Here is a 27979-nt window from a genome sequence, read left to right as displayed (position 1 = left end):
ATAATATATAAAGGGAATGAACTGCCGGATCGAGGAAACGTAGGAATCGGAACCTACCTCTGAAAATGTCCTAGCAAGCGGTTTTCTCACTTGTCGGAAAAGTTTCACATCGAATTCTGATCTCGGTAAAGACTGAAAATGTATGTCAGGATTACAGAAAAAGTCTGGATCTCCATTTTTCTGTTTAGTAGAAATTGGCGAAGGCTGGGGTTGAAATGGCGATACTCCAATTGCTGAGTGAATCGAAGATGACACAGACGAGTGACTACGACGAACCATTGACGCGCTCCTTATCGAGCGATCATACCCGAATATGGAAATATAGCAAGGAAATAGCACGTAAGAAGCATGCAATTATCAGCACTGTCGTTCTCAGACAGGATGGTTTGTTATGACAACGGAAACCCTGAGATAAGCTGATCGATTCCACGTTTTGTTTCTGCAGGAACTGCCAACGCCGTCTATTTTCAATCTAGAGAAGCAACGCAAGCTTCAGAGCGACTCTTCAGTAATGTTCAGATAGGTAAACTAGAGTTACCTTTAAGGCAAACAATCTAATAGTACTAGAAATACACACACACACACACACACACTTTATCAATATACAAATTGGATTGGCTTTTAGCCGCTTGCCGACACACTGACTCGTTATTGCAAATAGACGTGCGGGTATAAGCAAACACCATCAAAAATAAGTAAAAAATAAACAGAAGTTTAAGCAGTCTACACATTCACATGAGTGGATGTGTTTCTTACATAGTCGTTCTATGTAAATCTGTAGTACTCAATATAGATCATATTCAAAATGTTATTGGATTAGATATGGAGCTATCAGACGTTGCCACATTTCATAGACTGATAAAATTGACAGAATATTGTGATTTTTTCAAAGCAACGAACGAGTTTTAAGACTCATTTTATTAGAGGGCGAGAAAAAAAACTCAGGGCGTATCAAGGTTGTTGTAGTCAACAACAGTGAGAGCGTCAGTAAACGCCACCCACCTGGACAAGCCGACCGGAGAGCCAAGAAAAGTGGGCTCGGAATCGGCAAACATTGTTCGCAGTGGTGTTATTCGTGGGGCAGAAGATACCGACCAACCTCGGTGCGACTGGGTTATCATTCCATTATGGGTCAACGGCTCCTTAGCAACCATCACAGGGGAAATTGACGAAGGCATCTAACGAATGTATCGCATTATTAACAATAGGCAATTTTCAGTTTAATTCACCTCGACCGACCTACGCATGCGGATAGCACGTATGCACGATTCGACTGATCGCGACAAAATTTCTTCAGCGTTGATTGACTGAAACGTTTACGGGTCATAATAAACATCAATTGATTATTATTTTTATAAATCTTACTGAGTCTTCGCTTACAATGTTCATGTCTTCTAGACGTTTCATGACAGACTTCTCCTGTCGCCACTGCGTATACAGCGACTGAATGCAAATGATACAGAGAGCATTAATGGCTAGCCGTGTGCAGTAGAACGAAAGCTCGGCAACGCCGCGCGAATTCAAATTCTGTAATTATAAGATAATGAACACTGTTAGAATATAGACGGAACAACGGCTTTTGTACCACAAGTTTCGCGAAAGTTAGTGAATTTTCCAACCGTATTAGTTCGACTAATCGTGTTTAAGAGCCATGAATAGAGAAAAAAAAAATTTGAAAAAACGCCTCTGTAGAAAAGAGGACTGAACCATCATTTTGTCATGATTAGTTGGCCGTTTATACAAGGTAACAATGGAACATATGGACCAGGTACAGAATATTGGTAAACGTGTAGATAGAAGGTACGAGTTGTTCTTGTGCTACTTTTTGCTTTCGGCCCATAGAAGCACAGTGTTAACATAACGAAACGATGGCTAAAAACTCACTTGAAAACAACATATTTTGTCATACAGAACGTATATAGTATACGGGCCCAACATATATATATATATTCGGCGACTCTGATAAGGATGTAATAATACTATATGACTTAGGAGAAATGACTACGAGAGATGCAGAAAACCTAAGTAGGAGATAAAACACCCGCAACGATCAACCTATTAAATACACTTTGGACAGCTTAAGATATGGTATCCGTGTCCGTGTTAACTGCGGGCCAAAATCTGCAGCGGGATGGTGTAGTCAGCACGCTCGGGATCTTGTCGTGCCAGACAATTTTGCAAATTAGATAGTACCTCATAATTATTATTATCATTGGAATATAGCGCGTTCACAAATATTTACCCGTAACCCGACAGAAACGTCGATCTCAGATTCCCAGGAACTCCTTCGCTAGAAGCTACACCCGGAACAAAACGGACACAGGGTTTTTTATTGGTACAGACTTACGAATTGCCTGCCCATTCATTTACAAGCGCTACACCACTGGCATAAGCAATGATCAACATCTAATTTCCTTCCTCTCGGAGCCACTGAATCGCGCATTAGGTAATCTTCTATTCTGAACTAAGTTTCCTGAACTGTCCGAACATGTCGCTTCTGCTCGAATTGTTTTTATCCTTAAGTTGAATCACCGCGGTTTCGACGTCCACTCTGCTCATCGAGTCGCGATACAACGATTCTATCAAGTGTCTATTGTACGGAGCGATGTTATCCCAAGTTCGGTTCTTGGGTCCATCTGCCCGCAGTTGTCTTACAGCTGCAGCCGCATCGATGTTTCCACTTGACCACCTTCGGTGGCCGTTTGGCCAGGATCGATAGCCCTTTGAGACGTAATAATAGTAAACAACGCGTACGATGAATGGTTCGTCGTAATAGCGGGTGGCTGATCCGTGTTGCTCTTAGCGCTCAGACAGGTCAGATAGTGCAATGACAACCGCGTTGGGAACAATCAATTCTAACAACTACTACCACTACAACTGTTGCAGAGGTGAGAGCTTTGTTCTATGCATTTCCCAATCGTTCGGCCCATTCATCTAGTTTCCGAATGCACCATTTTGTATTGATCTGGCGTAATGAAAGCATAGGTACGAGGCAACACCATTATTTGATGCGGACTTCGACAATAAGTCCAGCAGTGGACACGGCTCTGCGGAGTGACGCTAGTAAGGGAACATTTTGCGAGCAGTACCAAGCGGTATGAGCTAGAATACCACAGACCGATACTGCAGTGATAGCGATAAGAGCGGATCTATAGCCTGATTGTCAATACATTTACGCCAGTGGCATCGCTTTGCTTGAGTGTTTCTTTATGTGTTTGTCTTTCGTTTCCTTCTCACAATAGACGGCCATATAAGTGGTCCACGTTACAAGTACTTCCCCATAGCAAGGGTCTAAGTAAGATGCTGGTGCGTCGGCCATCGGCGGCAAAACCTTGTCGTCAGCTTCGACTTTGGCATGGCCGTCTCGCTTGGGTAAATTTCCTTGTCCGTCCACCGGGGTACAGATAGTGGCGTGCGGATGCGTGCTCCCACCTACCAGGTGGCGCGCTGCTCCTCGAGCGCTAAGCACGTTACGGCAGGGCGAGAGATGATACGTACTACTGTGATAATCTGAGATCGTTGCCACCGTCACCGCAACGGTGTCGGCATTATCATAATCGCCAAATACAAGCAGTTCTCAGTCGGATGAACGGAACCCGCCGACTGAGAGGATGCTAATAGCGTGCAGTGGTCGTGCGTCAGTTGTCGCATAGATGAAATCCCTATTTTCCATTCAGTGGAGATGCTGCGCTAAGTTGTTGCTTTTGTATGCAAACGAATAGGTGGGGGGTCTACAGGATTACGCGGGAGGCTGCGGGAGTCTCAGAGCACTGATTCAAAACTCCGGTAGACCAGTATCGCGAATCCCGCCGCCGTGTACACCTCATTTCGAGTTGTGACCCAGCCAACGAAAACAAGAAGAACGATGCTAACAGCTAATATGCTCCAAAATGAGTCGCGCTTTCGGAATCGCTGCCAGCTTTGACGAGGAAACAACTGGACAGCATTTGTAATTGTGAATGGACGATCACTCCGGTGCTAATGGTGGCAACGACGATAGTGAAATAGCGACCAGTGACCATGGTAATATTGGCAGGGTCTATGACCCACATTGCGGCCGAACGCCAACAATACCTAATAACAATAATAGTAATAAATATTCACGAAGAAGTCTATGCAACAGCTTTTTCCGCTAATCGGATGACAATTCATTGTATTTCTTGCATAGAAAAGATCATACAGCGAAACTCACATAGACGTTCATGCTGTGGGTGTCGTCGAGCCCCGTATTTTACAAATTCCAGTTGTTTTTGGTCAGTCGTAGTGCTTATAAACGGGACGCGAAGAATCACTTTACTGAGTGATATCTTAAATAGATTCAGTCAACGAGTGCCATCTGCGTTTGACGTAGCAGGCAATAGTTTTATTGACAACATCGTAACGATTTGTTGTTGATGTTGTCACCTTTACCCTACGAATTCCCTCGTGTTGATACGAAATAGAATGGCCGCTATAACGATATAGCTTTGAGTCTAACAAGGTATAGGGTAATCTGCTAGCATTTCCATAGGGATGATATGCGTATATATATTAGATATTGGTAGTTTATCTGTCTGGCCTTGAACAAAATCCGTTATTTCGTTGGCTACGGCGTGCGACATCGTTCGCTATGGCGATGAAAGTTGTTGAGCATAGACGGATAACATCATTATTGAGAGTGCTTACTTTCTGTTCAAAAGTTAACAAAACAATGACTGAAATGGGCCCTACAAGTGACGAGCGATATCTCGCTTGAGGAAGCTGCGTTGAGCAGTTAAAAACATGCTTGATCATGGTAGAGTCGTATTAGTTTATCCTCTTTTTTTTTTTTTTTTTTAGTCATTAGGTCTATCAACGTAATAGCTTCGACTACGCAATGACACCTAATCCATTGTCCATTGTTATTATTATTATTATTATATTAAAATACAGGATATATCAAAATACAGGATAGCGCGTATCTTCAATTTTCGAGCATTTTTGGTGCTACTTCAGTCGGTCACATGTTTTGTTCAAAAGCTCGTATTTCCAGTGAACTTATTTTGCTTACTAGCTAACTTAAGCCCAGTCGTCGAAACAGCCGACCCAGTTCAATAATGATCAGCAATAACTCATTAAGGACCACACTCGTTTACGATAATGAACCAGCATCGATTGTCTTGCTCAACTTAAGGGGCCGAAGCTATGAATGGCACCGTCGCAAAGTGACACTGCCGGTACCTTCATAAATCTCCCCCGGTAAGGAATATATACACATGCAAAGACAGACCCACGAATATGCTTGGCAAAGGCTACAGTAAGTATCGGCTCCCACATCGTTTGCAAAAAGCCTCTGTTGATGACCGCTGGATAGTAGCAATGCGGGGCTTCTTGTCGACGGTGGCGTTTCTTCTTCACGTCTCTGGGCTTTGATGCTGTGCTGTTAGAAACATGTTCGCGTTTGACCAAACATTTTAAAGGACAAGCGCTCATCGCAGGATATTGATTAAAATTGTACGATCGTTATTTTTGACTTCATTCTATCAGAGGCATTTCTTGGGCGGGCCAATTTTTCTGTGAATGGCAGGGGCTGGCCTGTTTACGGGTAACTATCATTTCAAAATCGGGCAGTGAACAGCGATAATCCTTATGAACCAATCTATCCGCCAAAGGGATAATCTATGATAATTATCCGGAGGTTTTGCAACTAAGGCGTCTTGGGCAGTTGTTTTTCTTCACGAGATCGGTCGCTGGCGGTTTTTGTTATACGATTATACAGGTTTCGAGCAAAGCTGTTAGGCCGACTGTTTAATTAACGAGATTGCGCTTGATAAAATATCTCAACTCCCACCTGTGTGTGTCTCTGTGGTGATGAAAATCGCGTAGTTCGAGATAAGAGACTGGCGATATCAGTTCGAAGTGAGGGTAATCACAGCTGAACTGAACAGTCAGCAACGTGGACGTTTGTGAGAGAAGACTTTTTGCTTTTGGATCAGTAACGTTACCCAAAGTAAAAGGGAATTTTTAAAAGAAAAAAACAATTATATCAACGATTTTACTCGTTCGGAGTTGAATACCTCTTCTTTTCTACACAACTGGGAAAAAGCACTGGTTAGTTATTTCTGTAATGAAGGTTTGCTTATCAGGAATAGATATATGACGACTTTTGAAAGAATCGCTATAATAATTTGCCTTCTACCAGAAATTTTCCTTTCCTATCCATCAACCGGTACCGTTCTGGATACGTCCCCTACTCATCGTCCTAAAGATCTCGAATCTTATCAGCCCTTTGAGAACCGTCGATCATCGGTTGCTTACAAAGCGCACCAACTATTCCAGATCTGTTCCGCCTCTTCAATGTATTGCGTTTCTATTCAAGCTCTATGTCATTTCAATAATTCGACGGCTTGAGGTGCATTGCCAGCGCCGCTACGGAGCCCCAGCCTTTCGACCTATACAGAGGCGGATTTCTCTGTTTACGTCTGTCCGCATTTCTTGAGCGTTGATATAGTTGGGGTGTTCAGCCCAGGCGCGTCTCGGTAGATATGTTTGCTCAGCAACCGTCTTCCTCGCCAGTGATTATCTTCACAACAACAGCCATCGGCGAGGTTGGCGTTAGCGTTGGTCGATTATTCAATCGTTATCGGCTGCTGGAACCACTTTCAGCTATTACTTCGACGTAACCTCGAACAACGATCGATTATCGTATACTGAACTGCTGGGACATTCTTTGTTCAGTTGGGTGAAGGGTTAAATGATGATTGTCGCGCAGTAACTGACAAATTCGAAGCGGGTACTCTCATCGAATGATGCTGCCAAGATAGACGCGTTGTTAAGGAGACAGCAGCAGCAGCAGCAGAAATCTGATTTGTGTGATAGAATCATATCGTCGTTAACAACAGCGTCGGGGCGGGCAATATCTGCTTCGGCGGTGGAGCGCAAGGGGGTTGCACTTACAGCAACTAGAACGGAAGGCGGCCTATGTTCTTAGTGGATGGATTTTCTTTGGCTTCAAATGGAAAAATAACTATGTAACAATATAACTGTATGGCTTAGGTACTTCGGACAAATCTCAAGGCGAACCGAGACGCAGTAGCAGAGTAACAGGAAAGTAGAACGTGGTCTCCATTGCCTTCAGTTGTCATATATACATGTATACGTATGACGGTACGGTAAAAGTAATCGGGCGCAGGTGAATTCAGTGTTAGAAGTACTATCTAATAGTTTAATTGTAGTGGCCTTGGACTTGTATCAGGCAGTCAAGCTGATTTGTCCGATCATCACAATTACTAATTGATAGCCGCTATTATGTATGGGTCCAAGGAGGCCAGACTGTGTTAAACCGTTAACTTGATAATCATCAATCTGTGTAAGTGACCGAAGCGTTTATTTTGCTAGTGTAAAGTCGAAGAAACACATTTGAAACGTTCTACGTCTTTATTTTAAAACCTTATTATTTGTCATGATGACAAGGATAATATTAATAACAATAAATCAGACTGCATGATTTTTAAGTATCCTTAAAAAAAAAATATATATATATATATATATACATATATATATACATATCCAAAGCGATAAGCTTCGTACTCAAGCCTCTTGGGGGCTGCAGTATCTGAGGAGTGCGTCGTCGGTCAGACCACTTTATGCGAAACCCAAACTTGCCCAATCATAAAAATTTGCGCACTCTTTTTTCTATCAATCAACTTCCTCTACCATTTCTAGAAATACAATAGGTTGTACCTATTGAGTAGTACGAAAGCTGATATCTGTAGGACAGGCTCGACCGGAACCTTCTATAACCGCTTCCAACTCAATTCCAATCAAGAGTTGTAATGAAAACAATATAATAACTAATATTTATCCGTTTACTTCTTAGTGCCCCTTCAGCGGCAGATTGCGATAGTTCGCAGTGGTTAAGAAATCGTTCTTTAGTAGAATCGCTAATTAGTAGATCTACTTTATATAATTTTATAGCGATTATTCTACGAAACCTACAGATTTGCAGTGACAACGCGCTTACCCAGTATTTGAGGCTCATGAACAGACTGAGGCCGCACTCCGGAAAGAAGAAAATGACAAGGACAAACAACCAGGCCAGGAGGTACGTTGACTTGCGCTGAATTCGGGGTTGCCGATTCGTGATGGTAAACGAGCGACGTAGCGTATGCAGACCAAAAACAATATGTTAGTGTTATAAAATAAAGTGGGAAAATAAATAGCGGTCTTAAGCATGGCGAGGCAATAAAAAAAAATCATGTTATTTTCAATGTTTGTACTTCAACGACGGTAACTAGCGTTTGCGTTTCGAAAAATCGAACAAAAGTGGTCAATTATACGATCCCTGTATGATCTAATGTGTGTGTCACATTGTGTCGTCGTATTTTATTTGCTTCAGGTAATTGATTGACACGAAATAACTTGTATGTTGATTATTTATAGTAAGTTTGTGTTCATAAGGAAGGCTACGTTTACTCAAACTTGACCAATGGTGCAACTTTCTATGTGGATTAAACGATAATAGTGTTCAGCTTTCTAAACGCTGCTATTTCAATGCCTGATCGGTGATCGTTTTCAGACCAGAAACAATCCGGAGAGTAGAAAAAGTGAAACGAGAAACGTGATGAAGTAGATCGACGCCAGGAGATACGCGGGGGCCGGTAGCAGAACTGTGAAAAACGCATATAGACCACATTATTATAGACGTAGTGATCCTACGCATAGCAGAATATTTACGTTATGTAGTAGTATATAATATTACGTTGTGAGGAAAAGTTGCGTCTAGTGCTACGCAAGCTTTACTGTGTGTGTCTGTGTGTGTGTGTGAAGATGATTGTTTTTACTTTGAAGTAGCGATGAACGTACTTGAGCTTCGAATAAGAAACGAAGGATAACAACTGATAATTCATGAAAAAGAACTTTTTTTCAAGAACAGCTTTTCTCTCAAGTTCAAGCGCTTTACTTGGTTCTCATATGATTATTCTAGGTCTAAACTACTTCAAGTAATAGGGGTAGATACGTGATTCATCTTATTCGTAAATGTCGATCATCGTTGTTGTTGTTGGTCACGAAACGGGAACGTCTTCACTACCGTGACATCATCATGACATAGACGATATTTATGACTTGTCAAATCGTGCACGCTTTTACAGGACGTTGGAGAAGATAATTACAGTTCTATCCACCGGAGAGTAAAAAATGTATGTTAACCATTGTGTAATGCGGTTCTGTATTGGATTAAGGAAAGCGGCCCTATGAACGTGACCTATTTATTATCAGATCGCTGTTCTACGTCACATCTAAACTGGTTGAAGACCACTTATACGGTAACAAATACGTCGAACAAATGACGACAAAGATTCTGGTCGTTCCTTTATCCATACAGTGTCTTTAAATTACAGATTTGGCTTGTTTTTTTTTCCTCTTCTATAATAAAAAAGTGTTGTCCACTAACCCATTCAATGGCAACAGGTTGAGTCTTACACAGACAACGATCCTTCGAAGTGCGTTTATCGTTATCATTGTCATTATCTGTAGCTATTTCCAATTCTAGTTGACAGCTGATTACAAAAGCAGTTACTAGTTAATTAAGTAACAGTTTTAGGTAGGACACTTCGAAGGGGCTTTAGAAGGGGATCGTAGGAAATGGCAAAGCGAATGAGACAAAGTGAGAGATGTTTTGCAAAATGTTATTTTATGTTTATCTTTTTTACTTAATCTTTTTCCCTTGACGTGATTGTTTGTTTCTTACCTCCATGTTGTTGGTACCAGTTATGAATCTCGGGTACTTGGGCCACTGAAATGCATATCACACATGCATGCTATCTACTGCCAATACAGAGCTATAGACCAGTGTTTTTCCATAACTGCGAAAATAGGTCGTTCAAATACAACTGATCGACAACGCACAGAAGATTTAGAAGACTTATCAGCGCCTTTTGAACGAGTTTTCTTTCTGTTGCGGCAAGACCAGTGTTTCTAAATATAATACTTTTACGTATAATCCTCGTATATAATATCTTCTTAAAGCTTGTCATCTATACGTATATAAATAAGCCTAGTATTGCAATGTATATGTTAACTAGACGGGATTGCAATAGCAATTTCCACTTGAAGACACGTCGTTGTTTTCAACAGCTGAGAAAAAAAACGGAAAGATTTTTTCCTACCGTTTTCTTCCTTTGCAAAGAAAAAGGCCATAGATAGCGCACTTACTATCTGCTTCAACCAGCCACCACAGCTCCATGACGAACGCACTGAAGTACACCACCTGAATTTTAATTAAAAAAAAAACAAGGAATCAAAGTAAGAAATTCTGCCTAAGTCAACATGTATACTGATTTTTTACTCGACTAAAACTGTCACACTCTATATATATGTATATATATATAGTTATCGTATATATAAAAATTCTATTTTCATTAGCAGGATATTAATGCCTTGCTAACGCATTCAAGTGGCTCGTAGCATTTCGTTAGATAGAATATTTCGTAATTATTTAGCTATTTAATGGCTTTTTTCATAACCTCAACTGCTTGTATGTATCTATGGATGGGCTCGAACGCAGCCACAGGCATCACTGTTGTCCAATTTAATATTCGTGTACATCCTAACCTCAACAAGCATACATCATGATTGAAGCAGACATCGCGTCTGAGTTCTATGCTTTACTCATCAGTACATGGTATTGAATACAAATATGGCTCAGGTCGAGGGCGTGGCGGGGCCTGATCGTTACAGACAGATCCGTAAGTCATTACCGCTTCTGGTGATTTCTGATCTGCCAAAACGTTAACCTACAATTCAGCAAATACTTCCTATAGGAATATGATGATTAATAAAATATTGTACAGATCATACTAGCCTAATCTAACAACCAATAAGATGCAAAGTAGGAATAGCAGACAGGCAACGTAGCGCGTAAATGCTTGCTGAAGACACTGGAAGCTTACACATTCTTCGATAGTAACGAACTCCTTTTTCTTTTTGACGCACACTCGACAAACCTACCGATTATGTTAGCCTATCATTGCATATTAGCCGTAAAAACCTGTATTTCGTATCCGGTGCCAAATCGTACCTGTTTCAAAAAGTTTGCTTTACGTGCTCTTACCTCTAAAGATCCGTATCTTTACAATTTGCTTTCAGCAACCCATTGTCAGCTTCTCGTTGGACACCGGACCATTTGTTGATTCGAAAAAGTCATCTATCGGACTATCAGGTACTGCGGAACTTCGAAAATCGGTTCGATCGGTTAAAACTACAGATCCCAACAGATGAATATTTGTTGACCCAAATGTTTATTCACCAAGGTGACCAAAGCGAAAGCCTTGAGCGGAAGTGTTTTATGATGTTGAAGCCATCAAATATTGAAACATCATTCGACACTGTTATTTCCGCAGTTTTTCCTAGGAGTGAAGACGAGCGAGGTTTCGGGCGAGAACCGGCCCAAACGACTACAACCATCCCTTGCCATCTGATTGTTACTGGCGAAATCTCGTTAATTGACGTTAAAACTTCACAACTCCAACTTGTTATACTACACTGAATGTATAATCCGTTATTTCTCTTACGATTTCGGCAGTGCTCACCGTCTGTGTCACCTTCTTTCATTAATAATCTCTCTTCAAACAAGTATTCCTGTGCGATTTCCGTTTAATAATCTGTTATTTGTTCTAAACAACTTGGAAAATGTCTCTCCTCAGCGTTTCCTGAGTTGATGTTTAAACCGACAGTCTTTAATAGTCAAATGTTTAATATTTTTGTGTTTTAGGCCCGGTATTTTAACCGTTAGACATTACTTCAGACCACCACGTGACCTGAACTTCAACAGGCAAACACGTGGTCCCGTGCGCTACCACTTGACAGTAACTGTATATATGAGTAAGTGAAATTTCAGGCATCTGCACGCGCGCTGTCACTCTATGGCGCCTGTATCCCACCTATTCGGCCCTCCTATCTGTTTCAACGGCAAAGGTATCCCAAACAGCAGCATTGCATGATTAATGTCTGTAAACTATTTTTCAAGGAACACATGGCAATCTAGGTTGGGAAGAGGACATAGCCATACTTTGTTTGTGCTAGCGGTTCCAAGCAGCGCTTAACGCTAGTACCTAACGTAAGATTTGAAACATTTATTTTCAGAATACTTTCTCTTTTGTCTCTAATATGAAAATTAGTATTCTCGAAGATGAGTCCTTCATAGAATTTTCTACGGGTGCAGGTCTACCTGTCAGAAATGAGCACAGTTGTTAGGACCTGCCCTTTGATACGAATTTCGCTACCGCCTTACTCGTAAGCAGGCCATTAACAAGACACTCTTACTCTAATTCAAATACGCCGAAAAGAATCGTTGCCATATAAAGCATCTGGCGTCGATGTCTCGCCGTTCGAAATTTTATGGTCGATGACCAAAAGCTTCTCTTACTACGTATTCCATGTTATTGAGTAGTCTATGGTAATGGCGTTGAAGCTGGACCACCGTGGTATGCCATTGCGTTCTGTGGGGTAATCAGTTACTATAGATATAGCATGAAATAAAATGGAGGCCGTTCAACGGATATATATCATATATATATATATATATATATATATATATATATATATAAAATTGTTAAATCGTACTAAGCAAACATTGACAACAAATACCAATCAAATTCTAAATCATAGACTATGCTACATTTTAGCCGTTCTATATTCCAAACCATTACGGCTTTCCAGTGTTACCGTTGATCGTAGACATTTTCATTGAACAACTGCGAACAACATTTGCGGAGTAAACACCGCATCTCTATAACACTATAAGATTAATGAGAAACAACATTTTATCGCAAATAAGTGGCTTTGGCTGCCTCTGATACCTTCAAAATGGTTCTTTAGGATATAGAACATGTCTATATAAAGAAAATGCGGTTCAGTCAAAGAACACATTTAAAAATCCTCGCTGAAGAGGGTTTATTGATATTCCGTAAGCTCTTCAATATACTCATCTTCATGCCTTACGCGATTTAATATTGGCGACAAAGGCCGAGCGGACGAAACTTCATAAAAATAGTTCAAAAAATTATAGATTCGTGTATTTACATGTATAATATCAGCTTTCTCATGATGACAATGATTTAAATTCGAGCGCCTTAAATTATAGTGAATTGCACCAAGCAGAATGACGCTATAACATTAATGAAAAAAAAATACACTTGATAGCACGTAACTTTGCAATAACCTAACTTTACGTACTCTAAATTTAAAAAAAAAAAAGCAATTTTTTAAGAAATACTTTCTTTAGTACCTAAGTAATTCGGCCTTATTACTAGAAAATTACTGTAACTTATTTCAGAGTTGGACCTTGAACAGAACTGAGCCTTTAGGGCAACCGTTACTTCATTTCGAAGTTGATATTACGTACGGTTAAGATGACGTCAAAGTAGTTTTAAAACAAGCCTAGGTAGCTACACTCTGTATCGCGCTAAGGCCCAGCCGTCTCATATCATGAAAAGGATAAGGCACCTGCGTGCCATAATTTTATCTGACATATTAGATGACTAAAAATAGTTTTTAAAAAAAGGTCTAAAAAGATTTTACTTCATTTGATAATTTCAAAACGTCAAGCTTAAAGCTTCACGTGGACCGATGTCCCGCCGCGGGACCCGAGCCAGAACCCTTCAGCATTGCGACCGCTTAATAACTAGAACAATGATCAACGTCGATACACTCAGTAATCAAATTGTTGCTTTTACCAATTATTAATGCCATTACTGCAATGTTTATTATTACAGCCATTCTTAGTCAACTAAGATTATCCTACTCTAATAGACTAACCGGTGTCGCTATGTAGGCCAGTATAAAAGGGTTCTGCGTGTACATTTCTCCAATTTTATCGACGTATTCGCTTTTGAAGAAAGCTAATCGAACTTGGCGATCCTTCCACCAGGCTTTAATTGCCGGCCTAAGTCCTGCTGCTCGCAAAGCATCGCGGTATACAGAAAGATGCATCGTGAACGATCTTACGTGTGACTTCTTCTTCTGCTTATGCGATTCACAGATCTTAGCTCTTTCAACCGCTTCCAAATCTTTTTCAACACTGACTCAAGTGTTCAGTATCAGAGACTCACAACGACTACAACAAGCAGACTTTTACCATGCCTGGAAATGGCTTCCAATAACCTTCACCTATACTCAGTTGTGTAAAAAGTGGCCTCGATACAATAAATTGATCACTCCAGCTCAGGATATGGCACCGTTATCCTGCACTCACAGCAGCCATTCTTTGAGTACGCACGCAACCCCGGATTTGCTCACATCCGTATCCATTACAAGTTCCACTTCTTATTTTCCACATTTGACGCTCCCGTTGCGCAAGCAAGTTAATTGTTAAGGACACTGCTGTCAACTTCGTTTGCTCCGCTGCTAGTACCGGACTAACTTTTCATATATTATAAAGGCTCCGCTGCGCTATTGCGCTAGCCTATGCGAATGCACCTGTGGCTTCTGAATCTAACAAGCTGTCAACTTTTACGTAACTGAGGACGTTCGTGCTAAACGTTTAAACATCTTCAAGTTTCGAGCACACGGCGCCACAAACAAGCAAATCCAAGAATCACCAGATCTGAGAGTTGGTAGATGATGACCTGCACACGGACAATTGACCCTCTCTTACAGGCGATTACCGGCAGGCCCTGCTATATTTTGGATCTGTTTCGCACGTCTACAAAGAACTGTTATTCTAATCTGCTCGCTGATTTGGCAATTTCGTGAGCACGGATGCGGATCGGGGCGAATCAGGACGAGTCGACAAAGCTGACAGTCTTAGGGCAGCGGCGTACGCCACCCGCTCAACGCCGCTTTAACGCACTCCTAGCCATTAAGCCCAATGACGAGCCTTGTCCGAGTTCATATCCACAATATGCGCACCTGTAGCGATCTCCAGACAAAATCGACACTCGTTGAAGCAGGAATATCGCGTACACAGAATGTCTACGGCGCGCTCTCGCGTACTGCGCCTAGCGCCATCGTTCGTTGAATATCTGTACAAAATATCGACGTGTGTACGCCGCGCGCAGTCTGCTTCTTCCAGCTCCTTTTTAGACCTCGCTGTCAGTGGATGCTACAGGAAGTCGTCTGCTGCGGCGGTGACGGATGCGATTTTTCTCCAATAATTCAGAACAATCGACAACAGTAACGACAATAACAACCAGAACAAAGCTTACACTTCACGCACACATCGGACCTGCTGGTAGTAGTGGTGGCACTTTAACTTGCCAATTGGGGCTCCTGATGTAGCGTGACTATTTGCTATGCGTAGCTCTTTGAATTACGTACGTAATACGCTTGTATCGATTTACGCTGTTGTGCCATGCTCGTTGTACGCGTGCGTCGTTGTTATAATAGCCAGTCTTCTACATAACAGATATCGTGAGCATTTGGCCGGTGCTAACGCTACGCGACAATAATCATGACTTCGCGTGACATTGGTATGCGCAGACTTGTACTTACGAGTAACTCCACTCTTCATTTTTCTTTCTTTACCTTTTTACTCGCTGACGTCGCGGGTTTGGGTGGGCATCATCTTTGGGTGGGCAAGTGCGGGCGACGATAGTTATTGTTACGACTCGAAACCTGGACGCGTGATGGGTAGATTTGCGCCCGACGTGTTTCATTGCATGTACTGTACGTGGCGCTGGTGTGGGGGTAGTAGTGATCGCTAATTCGGCGGCCGTTTATCACGTGTGCATGTGTGTCTGTGTTTATGCATGTATCTAAGTAAAAGTGCTTAGGACGGCGGCTGCGGCGGCACCAGCCGCGTCCTTCTCGTCCTCTCGTAAGAGATTTTATTGTGCATGAAGCTGAAGATTCACTAGAGTTATGACACGGTGCATGTGTAGTCTTATCGTGATGGTTGCCGTCATTATGCAGTATCGGAAATGCTGTTGTGGTGGCGTAAAATATGATACGGTGCCGCTGGAGCAGCGCAGGGTTCTTCAAGGCGTAAATCGGGGTTCTGTATCGTCTTCGCACTGCTTGTAGTTCTTAATGATCCTCTCTTTTATTGCTCATATCCTTGGTGATCCTCCGTCAGCCGTGCGTTTGTCTACTTTACGCGGTGATAATACGCGTGTGTTCGTCACACATTCATGATAGACTACACTAGTCCGCGAAAATGTGGGCTTTCGCTAGTCGACAAATAACCTTCCGTCGGGGGACGTTGTGGTAAGCCCGTTCGCTCGGTACTGCCGGTTCATCTTATTTATGTCGCTGTTGAATCGATATTATCGACGCCCTTAAGCGGGATTAGGTGGGAGTCATTCGTGGGATGACATTGTCGCAACTGCAACTATTCCGCCAAAGCCGGTGACGGCCAAACAGGTGTTGCAGATGCCGATCATCGTTTGCAATAGATGACTTCGCCTGCGGTCGTCGTAATAGTATATATTGCTGCTCGACTGAGATGAGCAATAGGATGCTCGGCGACCTATGGCAGCGTTCGGTTATGAGAACGTCTCGTGGAACAACCAGCCGTTGAACGCTTGTTCGTTGTCGTGATAGGCGCGTCTATTGAATAAAAGGAGAGACAAGGCGTTATCTTGAACAGGCCACACGACGGGCCAACGACAAATCGATGGGCAAATTACCAAGGGGATAAGGATAGAGAATGCCACTGCACAGAACTAGCTCATTGTACAAATGGCTTAATCGCCTATGGGACCTATAATACCATTGGCCAGTATGGCATGTGTTACCTTTTATTTTAATAGGTCTTTGAAACGATCATGTTAACGTCTAAGTGGTATGAAAACGTAATTATTTGCGACATTTTCATGACCAGCGTGCCAGATCTTCTAAGGTACGAACCAATTGGCTTTGAATACATGTATAATTATATTAAATTACTGCTTTAATAATATGACATAAGCTGTTCTTCCTAAGTAGATTGAAATAACCTTATGTATAATGGGCTAAGTGGCTGCGTAGAATTCTGTTTAATTAAGACATAATTTACTCGTCTCTTCGTCAAAATGGTTTGTCTGGCTTACCTCCATATTTGCCCCGTCAACCAGGGCCCCAAACAAAGCCACCTGCATATTTTGCATATATGATACGTGTTTCCATTTTGGAAAATGTCTTTGTACTAACGAACATTGAGTTAATCGAGCCCAGAAAAAAATCCTTAGTCTACTACATTGACTCAATTAGCTTGAGCTTCTTTGCAGACAATGTATTTATACAGACTAGAATAAGAAACGTTCTATTTGGCGCCATTTTTTTTTGCTTTTATGCCATATCGTTCTAATAACAGCAAGATAAACACACCTATCCATACGTAGACAAATAATAGAATTATTATTTATTTTATTTGTACGTCTTGGCCACGTAGTGAAAGCATACAGGTATGTAGATTACGCCTTTGCTGTAAAAGTACAAAAACTGTTCAGCGATTCAATCGCTTTTTCTAGAAACAACTGAAGTATATGATACGCTAAGCGTTCTCTACAGACGGTAGCGATCAGAACAGAATATAGACTTTTGACTCAGTCTTATGTCTGATCACGGCGCTAGGCCATTACAATAAATGGAAGCTATTTTAATGAACAAACGCACCACGTCCCATTTCCGGATCGGGTGCGCAAATCGCCCGAATCGGGAAGGAACAACTGTGGTATAGTTTATGCGCATTTGTACCTGTATGCACATGTAGGAAATTATTGCAAAAGCTGCCGCCGAAAGATAGACAGGCACACACTTTAAAATAGCTGAAAATGCCCCATTTTGCCATTATTTCAATTAGATGTCCCACTCTGCGTACGTATACATTCATTACGGCACGGAAATAAGTGGCCAAATACAGTTATAACCATGACCGCTATCTTAGCGAACGACACAATCGAGATACTGTGCATCATTGATGTCCGTGCATTAGATTTGAACTGAAGGAAAATGAAGGGTTTTAATGGGGTCCATGTCTGCTTTCTAACAGAAGTTTGTTCAATAAAATCGTAACCATACGCGTCATTCATGAAGATTCGCTGAACTTTGTCGGCAAAAACACATGTCCCTATGGTAGACAACATAACGAAATATCGCCGGAAGAATCGACGGACTGACCAGATGCTCGAATGCCCTCGTGGTCGCCTGTCTTACGTAGCATTTTACGTGCTCACCATACATGCACGTCCGTATCAGGGGCTACACTGTGTATAACATTGAGCAAGACCTTGGCAAATGCTTATCGCTAATTATCACTCTGAATGCTACGCAGAGGCACCGAGGAGTGTAAAACAGGTTACTACCGTAGTTTAAACACTGCCATGAAACAATGATCCTGTGCAAGATAGATGTATCTTCTGTCGAAAGGTAACTTGACAACGTGTGCAAGTTCGCAAAGACGGCTAGCTTTTACTAGTTCACGTTTTTTTCGTATCAGTTGCGCATACTAGTATTTCACAGTTATATGGTTTCTTTTTTATCTCGTTAAAGTTTCTAACCACGAGAAGATCTGTTGGTTTTTGGCTGGGATAGAACAATTGAACATGATGCCTGATATATATATATATATATATATATATGTATATACATATCTGAAGTACCTGTATGCTCCGGAAGGTATAAACTACGCGATGTTGAACGTTGAGTATTCTCTTTTCCCTTTACTGCTGATAGGCCACTGCGGACTACAAAAAAAAGGCCATACTTTCAGGTCATGCCGTAAATCTTAATGATGGCGCCTTCTGTCCGCATCCAAATGGCCGAAAATGTATGTGCACGATTCCGCTTGTACAACATCAAATAGGACATACACGCATAGCTTGTTATGTGGACAACGATAATTGTTTCGTCGTCCGCTTAAAACTGCATCTAGCTCTGATCTTTGCTCTGTATCCGACATAAGTAATCGTTTGAAGTTTTTTGACTTCCGGGTGATCTACAGTCGCCTGTAGAGAGTGTCATGTCATTTAATTTTTTAGGGAAACTCTCAAAATTCAGCTTCTGTTCCCAAATAGGGCACTTTCCGAAGCAGAATTATGCAAATGTGACCATATAGAAATAAACCAATTTGTTTATAAACAAGTAGCTAATAAAATAAACTAACGCGTTTGCGTCTATCAGGAGTTTCCTTCGCAACTAAGTTAAGAAGTTTTGAGAAATAGTTTCAGCAATTTGTGCGAATGCTATTACTAATGATTATTGCTAGATCGAAAACAACATCGAAGAGATAAACTTTAGCCTGTAGTGTAGTGCAATGCTGCACATAACGCTGCACGTATGTTTCAATCAAAAGAAGAGACCATAAAGATAGCATTACTGTTTAACTTTTTCAGTGACAGCAGTACCGCCGACGTATTATAGATAGCATCGCGATGTGGGGACGCTCATGACCCCCGACCAGAACTACAATCGAACGAATGTAACCATTTCACCAGTCACTATAATGAATTCGTTTAGAGTAGCAATAGCAAGAGAAACAACAGTACCCAGTGTCGCGAGGACTCTGCGCCAGAGTGACTGATCTCATCCGGCGCCTTGGCAGACTCGCCGTCAGCCAGTTAAAAAATTAAGCATTATTGCGGGCGTTAAAATGTTTCTCGTAAAGGTCAAACGGTGTTAACGATTAGTAAGCAAACATCAGCTCTTGTTTGCGGCCCGCGCTTGAGCCGCCCTTAACGTGCTGTGATGACAGCGCGTCCGAGGCAAATGACTCAAAGGACCCGTAATTATCATCGTCAGTTCCGAACGCAGCCTGAATTAGCTCAGGGTAAGGTCGCACGGACATCATGTTTATCGAACTGCCTGAGATATGCCCAGTAAATCGAGATGTATCCTGCGTACAGCCATGGATATTTTATAGGTCGAAATGGACTAATCTGCGTGACGCTTGAAAAATAACGGCAGGTTCAACGTAGCGAGCCGCTCGCTTTTGTTTCTTCGGAAGCGTTAGACGAATGTTGGACGTCGAAAGTCAATGTACAACAAAACGCAACCATCTGAGGTATGTAGAAAGATCGGCACAGGCTGCCTATTGTTGTTACTACAAATGGTGATTACATAATAGCAGTTTCGTGCTTGTTAGACGTAAAAGAATCGACAGTAGCGGCTATATAAAGGGGACGTGTAATAGTTTCCTAGTGGGTACTCACTGCATTGATCAGAAGTCCGCTTTTCAAATGATTTTGCTTTTAAAACTGCTTTCCCGCAGAGTGGTGTTACCGTATAATTCTTCGAAGTCCCTGATGATTGCCAAGCAAATTAAGCGGGCAAGATGAGTCTGCGATTAAAAATCGATTGAGACACTTCCGATCGTGAGGTTCAGTACGGTGACAAATGGCATTTGATCTAAGCGGAGAAGAGCGCTACCCTAAAAAATTGCCTTACTAGACTAGCTATAACGGATAACTTACATATAGCTATGAGAGATGCCCCTAATTTCAAATGCTACTGCGCCAGAGTGATCTTCGCAGTCTTTTCGTGTCAAAATGACAGCTATCGGGATCATGTCCCAATTTAAAGAGCCCCCTAACCAGTGGCTTCCACCAGGGGGTACGCTGTATACCAGAAAATTATTCAAAAGATTCCCTTCCATATCACAAATATGTTCGAAATGATCCAGATTTTGTTGTATATGTTTCTTCTCCAGAACAATAGCTCCGCTGTTCTAATATACATAAGAATGGTACGATAAGTAGCCATTTTGATGAACTATTCTTAGAACGGCTTGATTGAGCCGTTGGAATATTTTTAAGAAGGCGTTGATGGCGACAGCACTAATTATATTTGTTGTTATTACACTAAACCATTACATAGTTGTGTGGATTTTGCATCGAGTGAATCCCAAAGCCTCGTTTCGTAGCGGCATTTTCCGTAGGTCATCGTTCAAGTTACCTTGGTGTGGTACGTTTTGCTTAGTTTATTAGCAGAAAAGCATATTAGTGAGGGTTCAGTCCTTCTTTAAATTTATCACTAGGAAATTATTTTCGACTTTTATCTAATATTACGAGCAATAACCATTTAGACATCTGTAACGTTTTCGCTGCAATTTTATATATATATATACATACATATACGTATATATATATAGTATCTGTATCGGTACCATATTTTTATTTCTGAGTGTTTCGGTTGAAATTTTATTAAATTATAACAAATAGCCTTTATTAACGTATCCAAGAACGGAAGAGAGACGACTTATGTTATTAAACGCTTTCTTCAATAATGCTAAAAAAATCAAAAGCTATAAAACGTATGTTATAGAAAAATATCGACAAGCATGTCATTGCTTCCGGTAAATCAGCCGATCCAGGAACATATTAAAAACGATTTGTGTCGCTCACGTACTTCACGGACGCCATATTAACACCAAATGAAATCACTACCTCATTGTTCACTGGTAGTATTATAGCCAGAAAGTAGTCAAAAATCCTTCTAAGTTCACCTAGCGTGTTTCCAGAAATTGTATCTGTTACATAGAAAGGGAAATGGTAGTCACGTTTTCATGGTGGGAGAACGAAGCCCTTCAGGCCCTAAGCAAAACTTTGAACGTACCGATTTCTGTCATCAAGCAACCGCACAATACTATATTTTACCATTCTAATAGATGTTTCCATTTGCGTAAAGGAACATACGTTACTCAAGAGACGTCAACCCAACGACACGCATCGACTTCAAAACTTAGCCCGGTAACGACGGTTTTCTTATTGCGGTTTTGAAAAATATTTGCAGACTTATCTGTAACTTAATTCATTGTTACTGTAGTCTTTTTTCTATGATTGCCATTAGTATTGGCAGACGAGACAGCTAGCTCCGAAGCAATCGAAAGTTCTACTGTTGATGATCTGATCCTTTTTAAACTGAAGCAGAGCACGTCAGTCTCGTTGAATTTCCTGACATCTTGTTGAAATTTCTTTACGGCCACTCTGCTAATGAACGGTCGTCTGCCGTCATAACTGCAAAAGTAGGCGGTTTTTTTGTCAGGTTTGCTTGATGGGGATTACTTCCTCTAATGATTCCATAAAATTCGCCTATGCCTATTTCCTATCGTTCTTTTCCATTTATCCTATCTCCATACAGCCGTATTGATTTGAATCCTATTTTTTGCTTCGTACCTCATCCATAATCAGGTGCTATATATCGCAACAATAAACGTATGCCACAGTTGAGGGTGATCCCTGATCTGTTACAGAAACAGAGATGGCGCGCACGTAATCATCACTGCGAACTAGACCCTGTTTCGTTACGGCAGATGGTTCAATGAGAGGCATACAAATTTTTTTCAGTGTTATTTTTTTGAAGGCCTGGCAATGTGTCAGGCACTGGATCTCTGCAGACCGTCCACCCAAATAGGATCGCCAAGCCCCGAAACGTAGAGTTGCCTGGCTACAGGCCGTCATCGCACATCGTTGAGCCATCTCCACTACGAACAAAATTCATGTGGTGCTCGCCATTCACTTGATTGGGTCGGTCCGCGCTCTCTCATCAAATCATCACAAGAGAACAATAGCTCTATTACAAATAGAAATCATAAAAAAGGCACGGCAATGTCATCATCGCAGTCAGCAGCGGCGACCGCTACCGAAACAGACAATCGAATACAGCCACAGCAGAGAACGGCGAAACCCAGAAAAAACCTGCAGAGGGTCGGCCGTTTCGCGCGCATAAGCAGAAAGCGGGGCATTTGCCATAAGCACTGTGGCGGTGGAAGCTGTTGTAATCGTCATAGTAGGAGCAGTAGTAGTCGTTGACGAGCATTCGCAGTAATTGGGAGCGCCGCAGCGATTCCGGCCACAGCTGCGGAACTCTCCCCGTCTGTCGGAACATCAGAACCCCAGAAGTATTTCAATGTCATTCATTCAGTGGTGGCTTGTGTTGCCGCCATGAGTCTGACCCGTTTTCCCACTGGAACACATGGTCTGGAGCCGATACAGGGACGTAATGACAGGGATAAACGCAGTTGACGGCGACAAAAAGACAGATTAGCTTGTCTGATTCATCAACGATGCGATGGCACCAGTCCGATGTCGATGTGCGTGATGACTGGGCCGACGACGGGGATCAGCTGTGTTGTCTGTTAATACTCTAGAGCTGCGGCTGGAAATAGGTGGCTGACAAGTAATTCAGGGTCGATACATATCCATCTGTGGGTAACTACGCATGCCGGTTTATGGGTGTAGAATCATACTTGCCTACGGAGTAAGGTAAACATGATTGTATTTGTCGAGTGTGAGCATATGTCGGTTCATACGTATATGAAAGAGAAATAGAGGAAATATTAACGGTTGAAACACGAAACAATATGAGCAAAGACGAAACATACACGAGCTTCACTTGTGGGTGTTATATCATAAATGGGAAACGAATAAGATCAGAATCGTAGATGGGCTCAGGACCGGGAAGTTTAAAGTAATGCTCGAGGGAATCTACCTTCTATACGCCGAGCGTTTCCTTGCCGTTGTCATGCTTACTATTAGCTAATTAGAGGGAAACCTAACGTAGCATAATTCTAAAAAAGATAGTCGAACTTGTCGATATGCAGGACAAACTTAGCCGAGTTCGGAGCTTGACAAGTCGTTCTTACTTAGTTTATGCAGGTATTTACTGATATTATCAGGATTTGATCACGTGATGGCTTAATAAGTCAGTTGACAATTTTTCGAATTTTATTTTACGTCCGCAAAAAGCAGAAGAATACATATTGCTTTAGGTAACTTATCCTTTTCAGTATGAAAAAGTGGGTCCATGCCAGATTTTTACTCCAGAACACCTCATCGCGTATCCCTAAGTTTAACAAGGAACGAGGGGCTTATCAGCCCCAGCGAAGTACTGTCGAAACGGACAAAAATCGACCACTGAGCTTCGTTAATATCGCATAGTAAATAATATAACAATAACTATAATCATATGCTGTACGTATGCCCCACAAATCGATGCAAGGTTTACCCATTGCGGGGTTTGTTTCCTTTGTTAACTGATAAACCCATTCAAGAAGGATAGACTGAGTGGACTCGATGTAGACAATAGCTGAGAATCGTAATCACTTCGTTCCCCAGCCGACTCTTTTACTACGTTATCTATTGGAATTGTGTCAGATTAAAGCAGAATTTGAACGTTGTTGGCCGGCTTGCTACCGCTATCTCACTTATACCCACTATGTAGTGGCAAGCTGGAGTGCGTGTGAACTATGTAGGGCATGGCTCTATATCCTTTGTTTGCACATTTAAAAAGATTGCTCTAAAAAATTGTTTCACAGGACCTTGAAAGGAACGCATTGACCTAATCTGTACATCATAAAGGGCGAACTCTACATTATTTCGCGGTAGAACTGTAGGGAATCGGGGCAAGCCAAGTCATCGCGTTCGAAACGGTAAGTCTCGAATTTTTACCCTGCTGCCATTTACAATAGGTCCTATATACTGTTTAGATATATATGTACATAGATGTGTGCTTGAACTCGTGTGTAATACTGTGCTTGAATTGGCTTTATTCGGAGACAACGCAAATAGGGGAGTGCTATCGAAAACTAAAATGGGCAGCGTTTTGGCACGAACTAGCGTCGCGAAGGATATTCTCCTATAAATTTCTCGGTACAACATATATATATATATATATATATATATATATATTAATATTATATAAGCACTCTTTGTACAGTTCTGCAGGCGTTCATTCTAAAATTCTGGGATGAGCGAGTATTGAGCAGGTTGAAGGACCTGTCGGTGATGAGCATCATCAGAAAGTGGGTCTCTTTGACCATATATATATATAATAGAGGCACTCTTGTCGACTGCCAGTATTGTCCGGTTTTATCGCTATTGGCTTTGTGTATTATAATAAATATACATAAGGATATTTATATTACTGTTGTGATTCAAACAAAAGGGTCAGCTAGATTCCTTTGCTGGCGTCACGATTTAGGCGATAGTTCCTCCAGTCTGAATTACTATCGGTGCTGTGCATCTGTACGATATTATAGGTAGTTGGTGTAGAGCTTAGTCGACACCGGTACGGCACAGAAGGTATACCAGCGATATTAGAGAATATCCAGAAAGCAGACGATACCGTATCTAGATTTGGTCTCAGTCGGCTGATCCATGCTCGGTCATGCTACGTCTTTTAGGATATTTACAATCAAATTTCTATTGCTCTCGATGGACGTATTGTTCTGAACGTATCCCAATCATTTTAGCAATTAGAAGATCTCGGAAGCTTGTGAAACACTTCGAAATGCAAGGAATAGTCGATTCTAGCCCTGTTTACCGTTTTATGTTGGTCTACAAAAGAAGAAGTTAGGATTTCCGCCGAATATACTATAGCCACATATTAACAGACCAGGGCTCGATCCTCCAAATTTAGGTAAGTGAAAGCCAATACTTGATACATTTAGTATGGTCATTGTAAATTGATGTTGTATTGATACCAAGTAAAAACGTGCCCCAGCCGTGGATCCATACTCGCCCCTTGTACGAATACAGTTCGCAGTCAATACCTACTTCGGCAGGTCACAAATTGCCCGATCGATTGTTCCCTGACAGGCGCACTATATTGCAATCACAAACCAACATAGTGGAACTTTTTTGACGATAGCGACATCTTTCAAAGTTACATCGATCCTATGATTGTGCCATGTTGAAATGGCACTATAAAATTAATCAATAAAAATTGGCCCTTGAAGCAATTCTTTCTAGTGCAATTGCTTTGTCCGTGGCAACGATAGCTCAACTTAGGATTGGAACGTTCTACTTGTTTTTTGTATTCGTTATAAGATATTATTCAGTAACATGCTTCTATCTGGGGGGACGTAACGACGAGCAAAAGCATCACCTATCAAGTTTTTGCTCTGAGGGCTGCACGTTTGATGCAATGGCCGGCGGCGGTTACGGCCGTAAGGTTCAAATCGTCGCTTATCAAAAATACAAAATCTACAAACAAAGTCTAAATATGAAATAATCAAGATAGGTTAAATTCAAAACGCTTAACAGCTGCATCCGCGACTATTAAACCGTCGATTTCATTCCCCTCGGGTAGATTTAATAGTTCTACAAAAGAAATAAACATATTCTCGAACAATAGCCACGTCTAAGATAGACTGGTCAAGTGGAGGGACGACGTCGTCAGTTCAACGAAGTAGGAAACACTACAAGTGATTATGCCCTATTGTACTTTGTCGTTGTTGGTGGCCATCGGGTCTAGCAGAAAAAGCTGACGATATATACGGTCCTATTTTACGGATATGACAATTACCTCCACACCTGGGTGGTCAACTAGAAACAGTGTGGCAAATGGTACGTACGCCGTAAACAAAGTATTGCTTTTCCACGCACAAGGGGCAATTAGGCCCATTCAGCAAATTCCTATTCTATTAAAGCCCGATATATAATAACGGCTATGTAATGAAGCTAAAACAAGTACAATATACGTGCGAGCGTAGACGAATTATAACGCCACGACGCGTGGGTTGTTTCTACTTTTCCGCATTTAGTACGTGTCTGATGAATTTGTCAACGATTTTAGATAATGTTCTCCTTGTCCAGAATCCGGCACCGTACGATGCTGCCGTTGGCATTACGTTACAGATCTAAGCATATTTATAATAGCAGCTTCTGTTGTCACATCTCGTCCTTCGCTGCTGCCGCTGTTTCTATTTCGATTACCGTCGTTTGAGGTTTTTGGTCATATCCGAGTCGCACGTGGGTTAGGTGCAAGACTATTAACGGCATCTGGAGAGCAGACTCTTACAAACATAACGACACAAGCGTTGATGTATAAAAATCAGTGTGCTAACCATAAAATCAAGGGCTTTTTAACGGGTGTCTTGCAAATATCATAGAAGGTAATGTGATAATGGCGGCTCCATGGTCTATCACCTGGCCGATGCTGGTTATGGACGCGACCTGGCTCTTGATTGGGTCGGTGAATGGGCTATAAGTAGTTAACGATAGCCACGTATCATATTTTACAAGAAACGGTATATAAATGTTTTGCTTTCCTTTTTCGTACTCTCGCCCTCTTGATTGACGGCGTAAGGGTCCGCGCGTTTTTCCGATTCTTATATTAATGGCTCTCTGTAAGTACCTTAGTCTATTTGTTATGGATTAGTTCGACCGATGTTGCCGACGGATAAACCGTCATCACATAATTGTCGTATAGGAACGATGATATGAACTAGTTCAGGACTTAGCTAGCGTCCTCCTCTTGTTCAGGCATTAGCTTAATGATGAACTCTTTCAATACCACTACACGGTATACAGTACGACGCTGCTTGACGTTCCTGGATGTCATGCTTATCTGACGGTCGGATCAAACTACGAATATATAGATGTCACCAAACAGTAAATGTCGTACGCGTGTAAACGTACGCGTGTATTACAGCGGCTCTTGTTTGCATGACAGTGCGTGATACATGTTTACTCAAGCCAGACAAATGCATCATTTCGTGTAGCCAACGATGACTTTTATTACGTGCTACATGCAAGATAGTCCACAAGGACCATGTAAACGAAGGAATAGTTAAGGGGAAAAAATGACTGCAAAGCTCGCGATTAGGCCGCGATAAGCGTCAGAGTAATATAACAGCAAAAACCGATACCACTAGCTCGATGTTCAACTTGACAGAATTGCGGAAGCCCTCGAGATATTCGGATACATAACGAGTGTGAGGTCCTCACAAATCCGCGTCAAATGTACATTCGATCTTTGTATCGACATTTTAACAAAAAAAAATTATTAACAATTGATTAAATGCGGCGGTTTCGCGTTCCGAGCCGATGAGAAAAGCAAGCGAGCAAAATTCAATTTTTAAAAATGTCCGCCGCAGTACAGCTATAGCCGACCGAGGTTGATTCGTCCACGAAAACTAGTAGATTTTCTACATGAATATTTCACGAACGTTAACACAGTGCTTCTGTATCGGAAATTGAAGCAAACGAACACACGCCACGACTGAGAGCTTGGATATATCGCATACGCCCAACTCAAACTCCAATTTGAGAACTAACAAAACAACAGAGCTTTTCGATTTCATAGAAAACAAATGATATCT

At 41.6% G+C, this 27979-nt stretch overlaps 1 protein-coding gene and 1 long non-coding RNA gene across 9 annotated transcripts in view; one reads left to right on the top strand and one right to left on the bottom strand.

Moving 5' to 3' along the window:
* Positions 1 to 15629, bottom strand: part of Rcd6 (Reduction in Cnn dots 6) — an 18896-nt gene extending 3267 nt beyond the window's left edge. For 2 of the 4 annotated variants that reach the window (XM_022787688.2, XM_086981990.1), the window contains exons 1-8: positions 13777 to 13950; positions 10174 to 10228; positions 9710 to 9754; positions 8539 to 8627; positions 7982 to 8077; positions 1381 to 1527; positions 1003 to 1178; positions 58 to 289 (exon numbers count right to left, since the gene is read on the bottom strand). In XM_022787688.2, the coding sequence (XP_022643423.1) occupies positions 58 to 289; positions 1003 to 1178; positions 1381 to 1527; positions 7982 to 8077; positions 8539 to 8627; positions 9710 to 9754; positions 10174 to 10228; positions 13777 to 13950 (1014 nt within the window). Of the gene's footprint in view, positions 1 to 57; positions 290 to 1002; positions 1179 to 1380; positions 1528 to 7981; positions 8078 to 8538; positions 8628 to 9709; positions 9755 to 10173; positions 10229 to 13776; positions 13951 to 15483 lie in introns of those variants that run through there. The other 2 variants (XM_086981995.1, XM_022787690.2) reach the window with 2 other exon arrangements.
* Positions 2297 to 24585, top strand: LOC147758325 (uncharacterized). Of its 5 annotated transcripts, none has more exons than XR_015322514.1 (6): positions 2297 to 2888; positions 7959 to 8062; positions 8537 to 11179; positions 11732 to 11934; positions 19272 to 19939; positions 24191 to 24585. It is a non-coding gene; the product is annotated as an uncharacterized LOC147758325 (long non-coding RNA). The 5 variants fall into 5 exon arrangements; XR_015322513.1 differs by having other exon boundaries at positions 2297 to 4023; XR_015322509.1 differs by having other exon boundaries at positions 2297 to 7327.
* The last annotated feature ends 3394 nt before the right edge of the window (positions 24586 to 27979 follow it).

This window comes from Varroa destructor, unplaced genomic scaffold (genome assembly GCF_002443255.2).
Source record: "Varroa destructor unplaced genomic scaffold, Vdes_3.0 BEIS01000001.1, whole genome shotgun sequence".
Classification (NCBI taxonomy): Eukaryota; Metazoa; Arthropoda; class Arachnida; order Mesostigmata; family Varroidae; genus Varroa; species Varroa destructor.
This window is presented reverse-complemented; position numbering and strand designations above follow the sequence as displayed.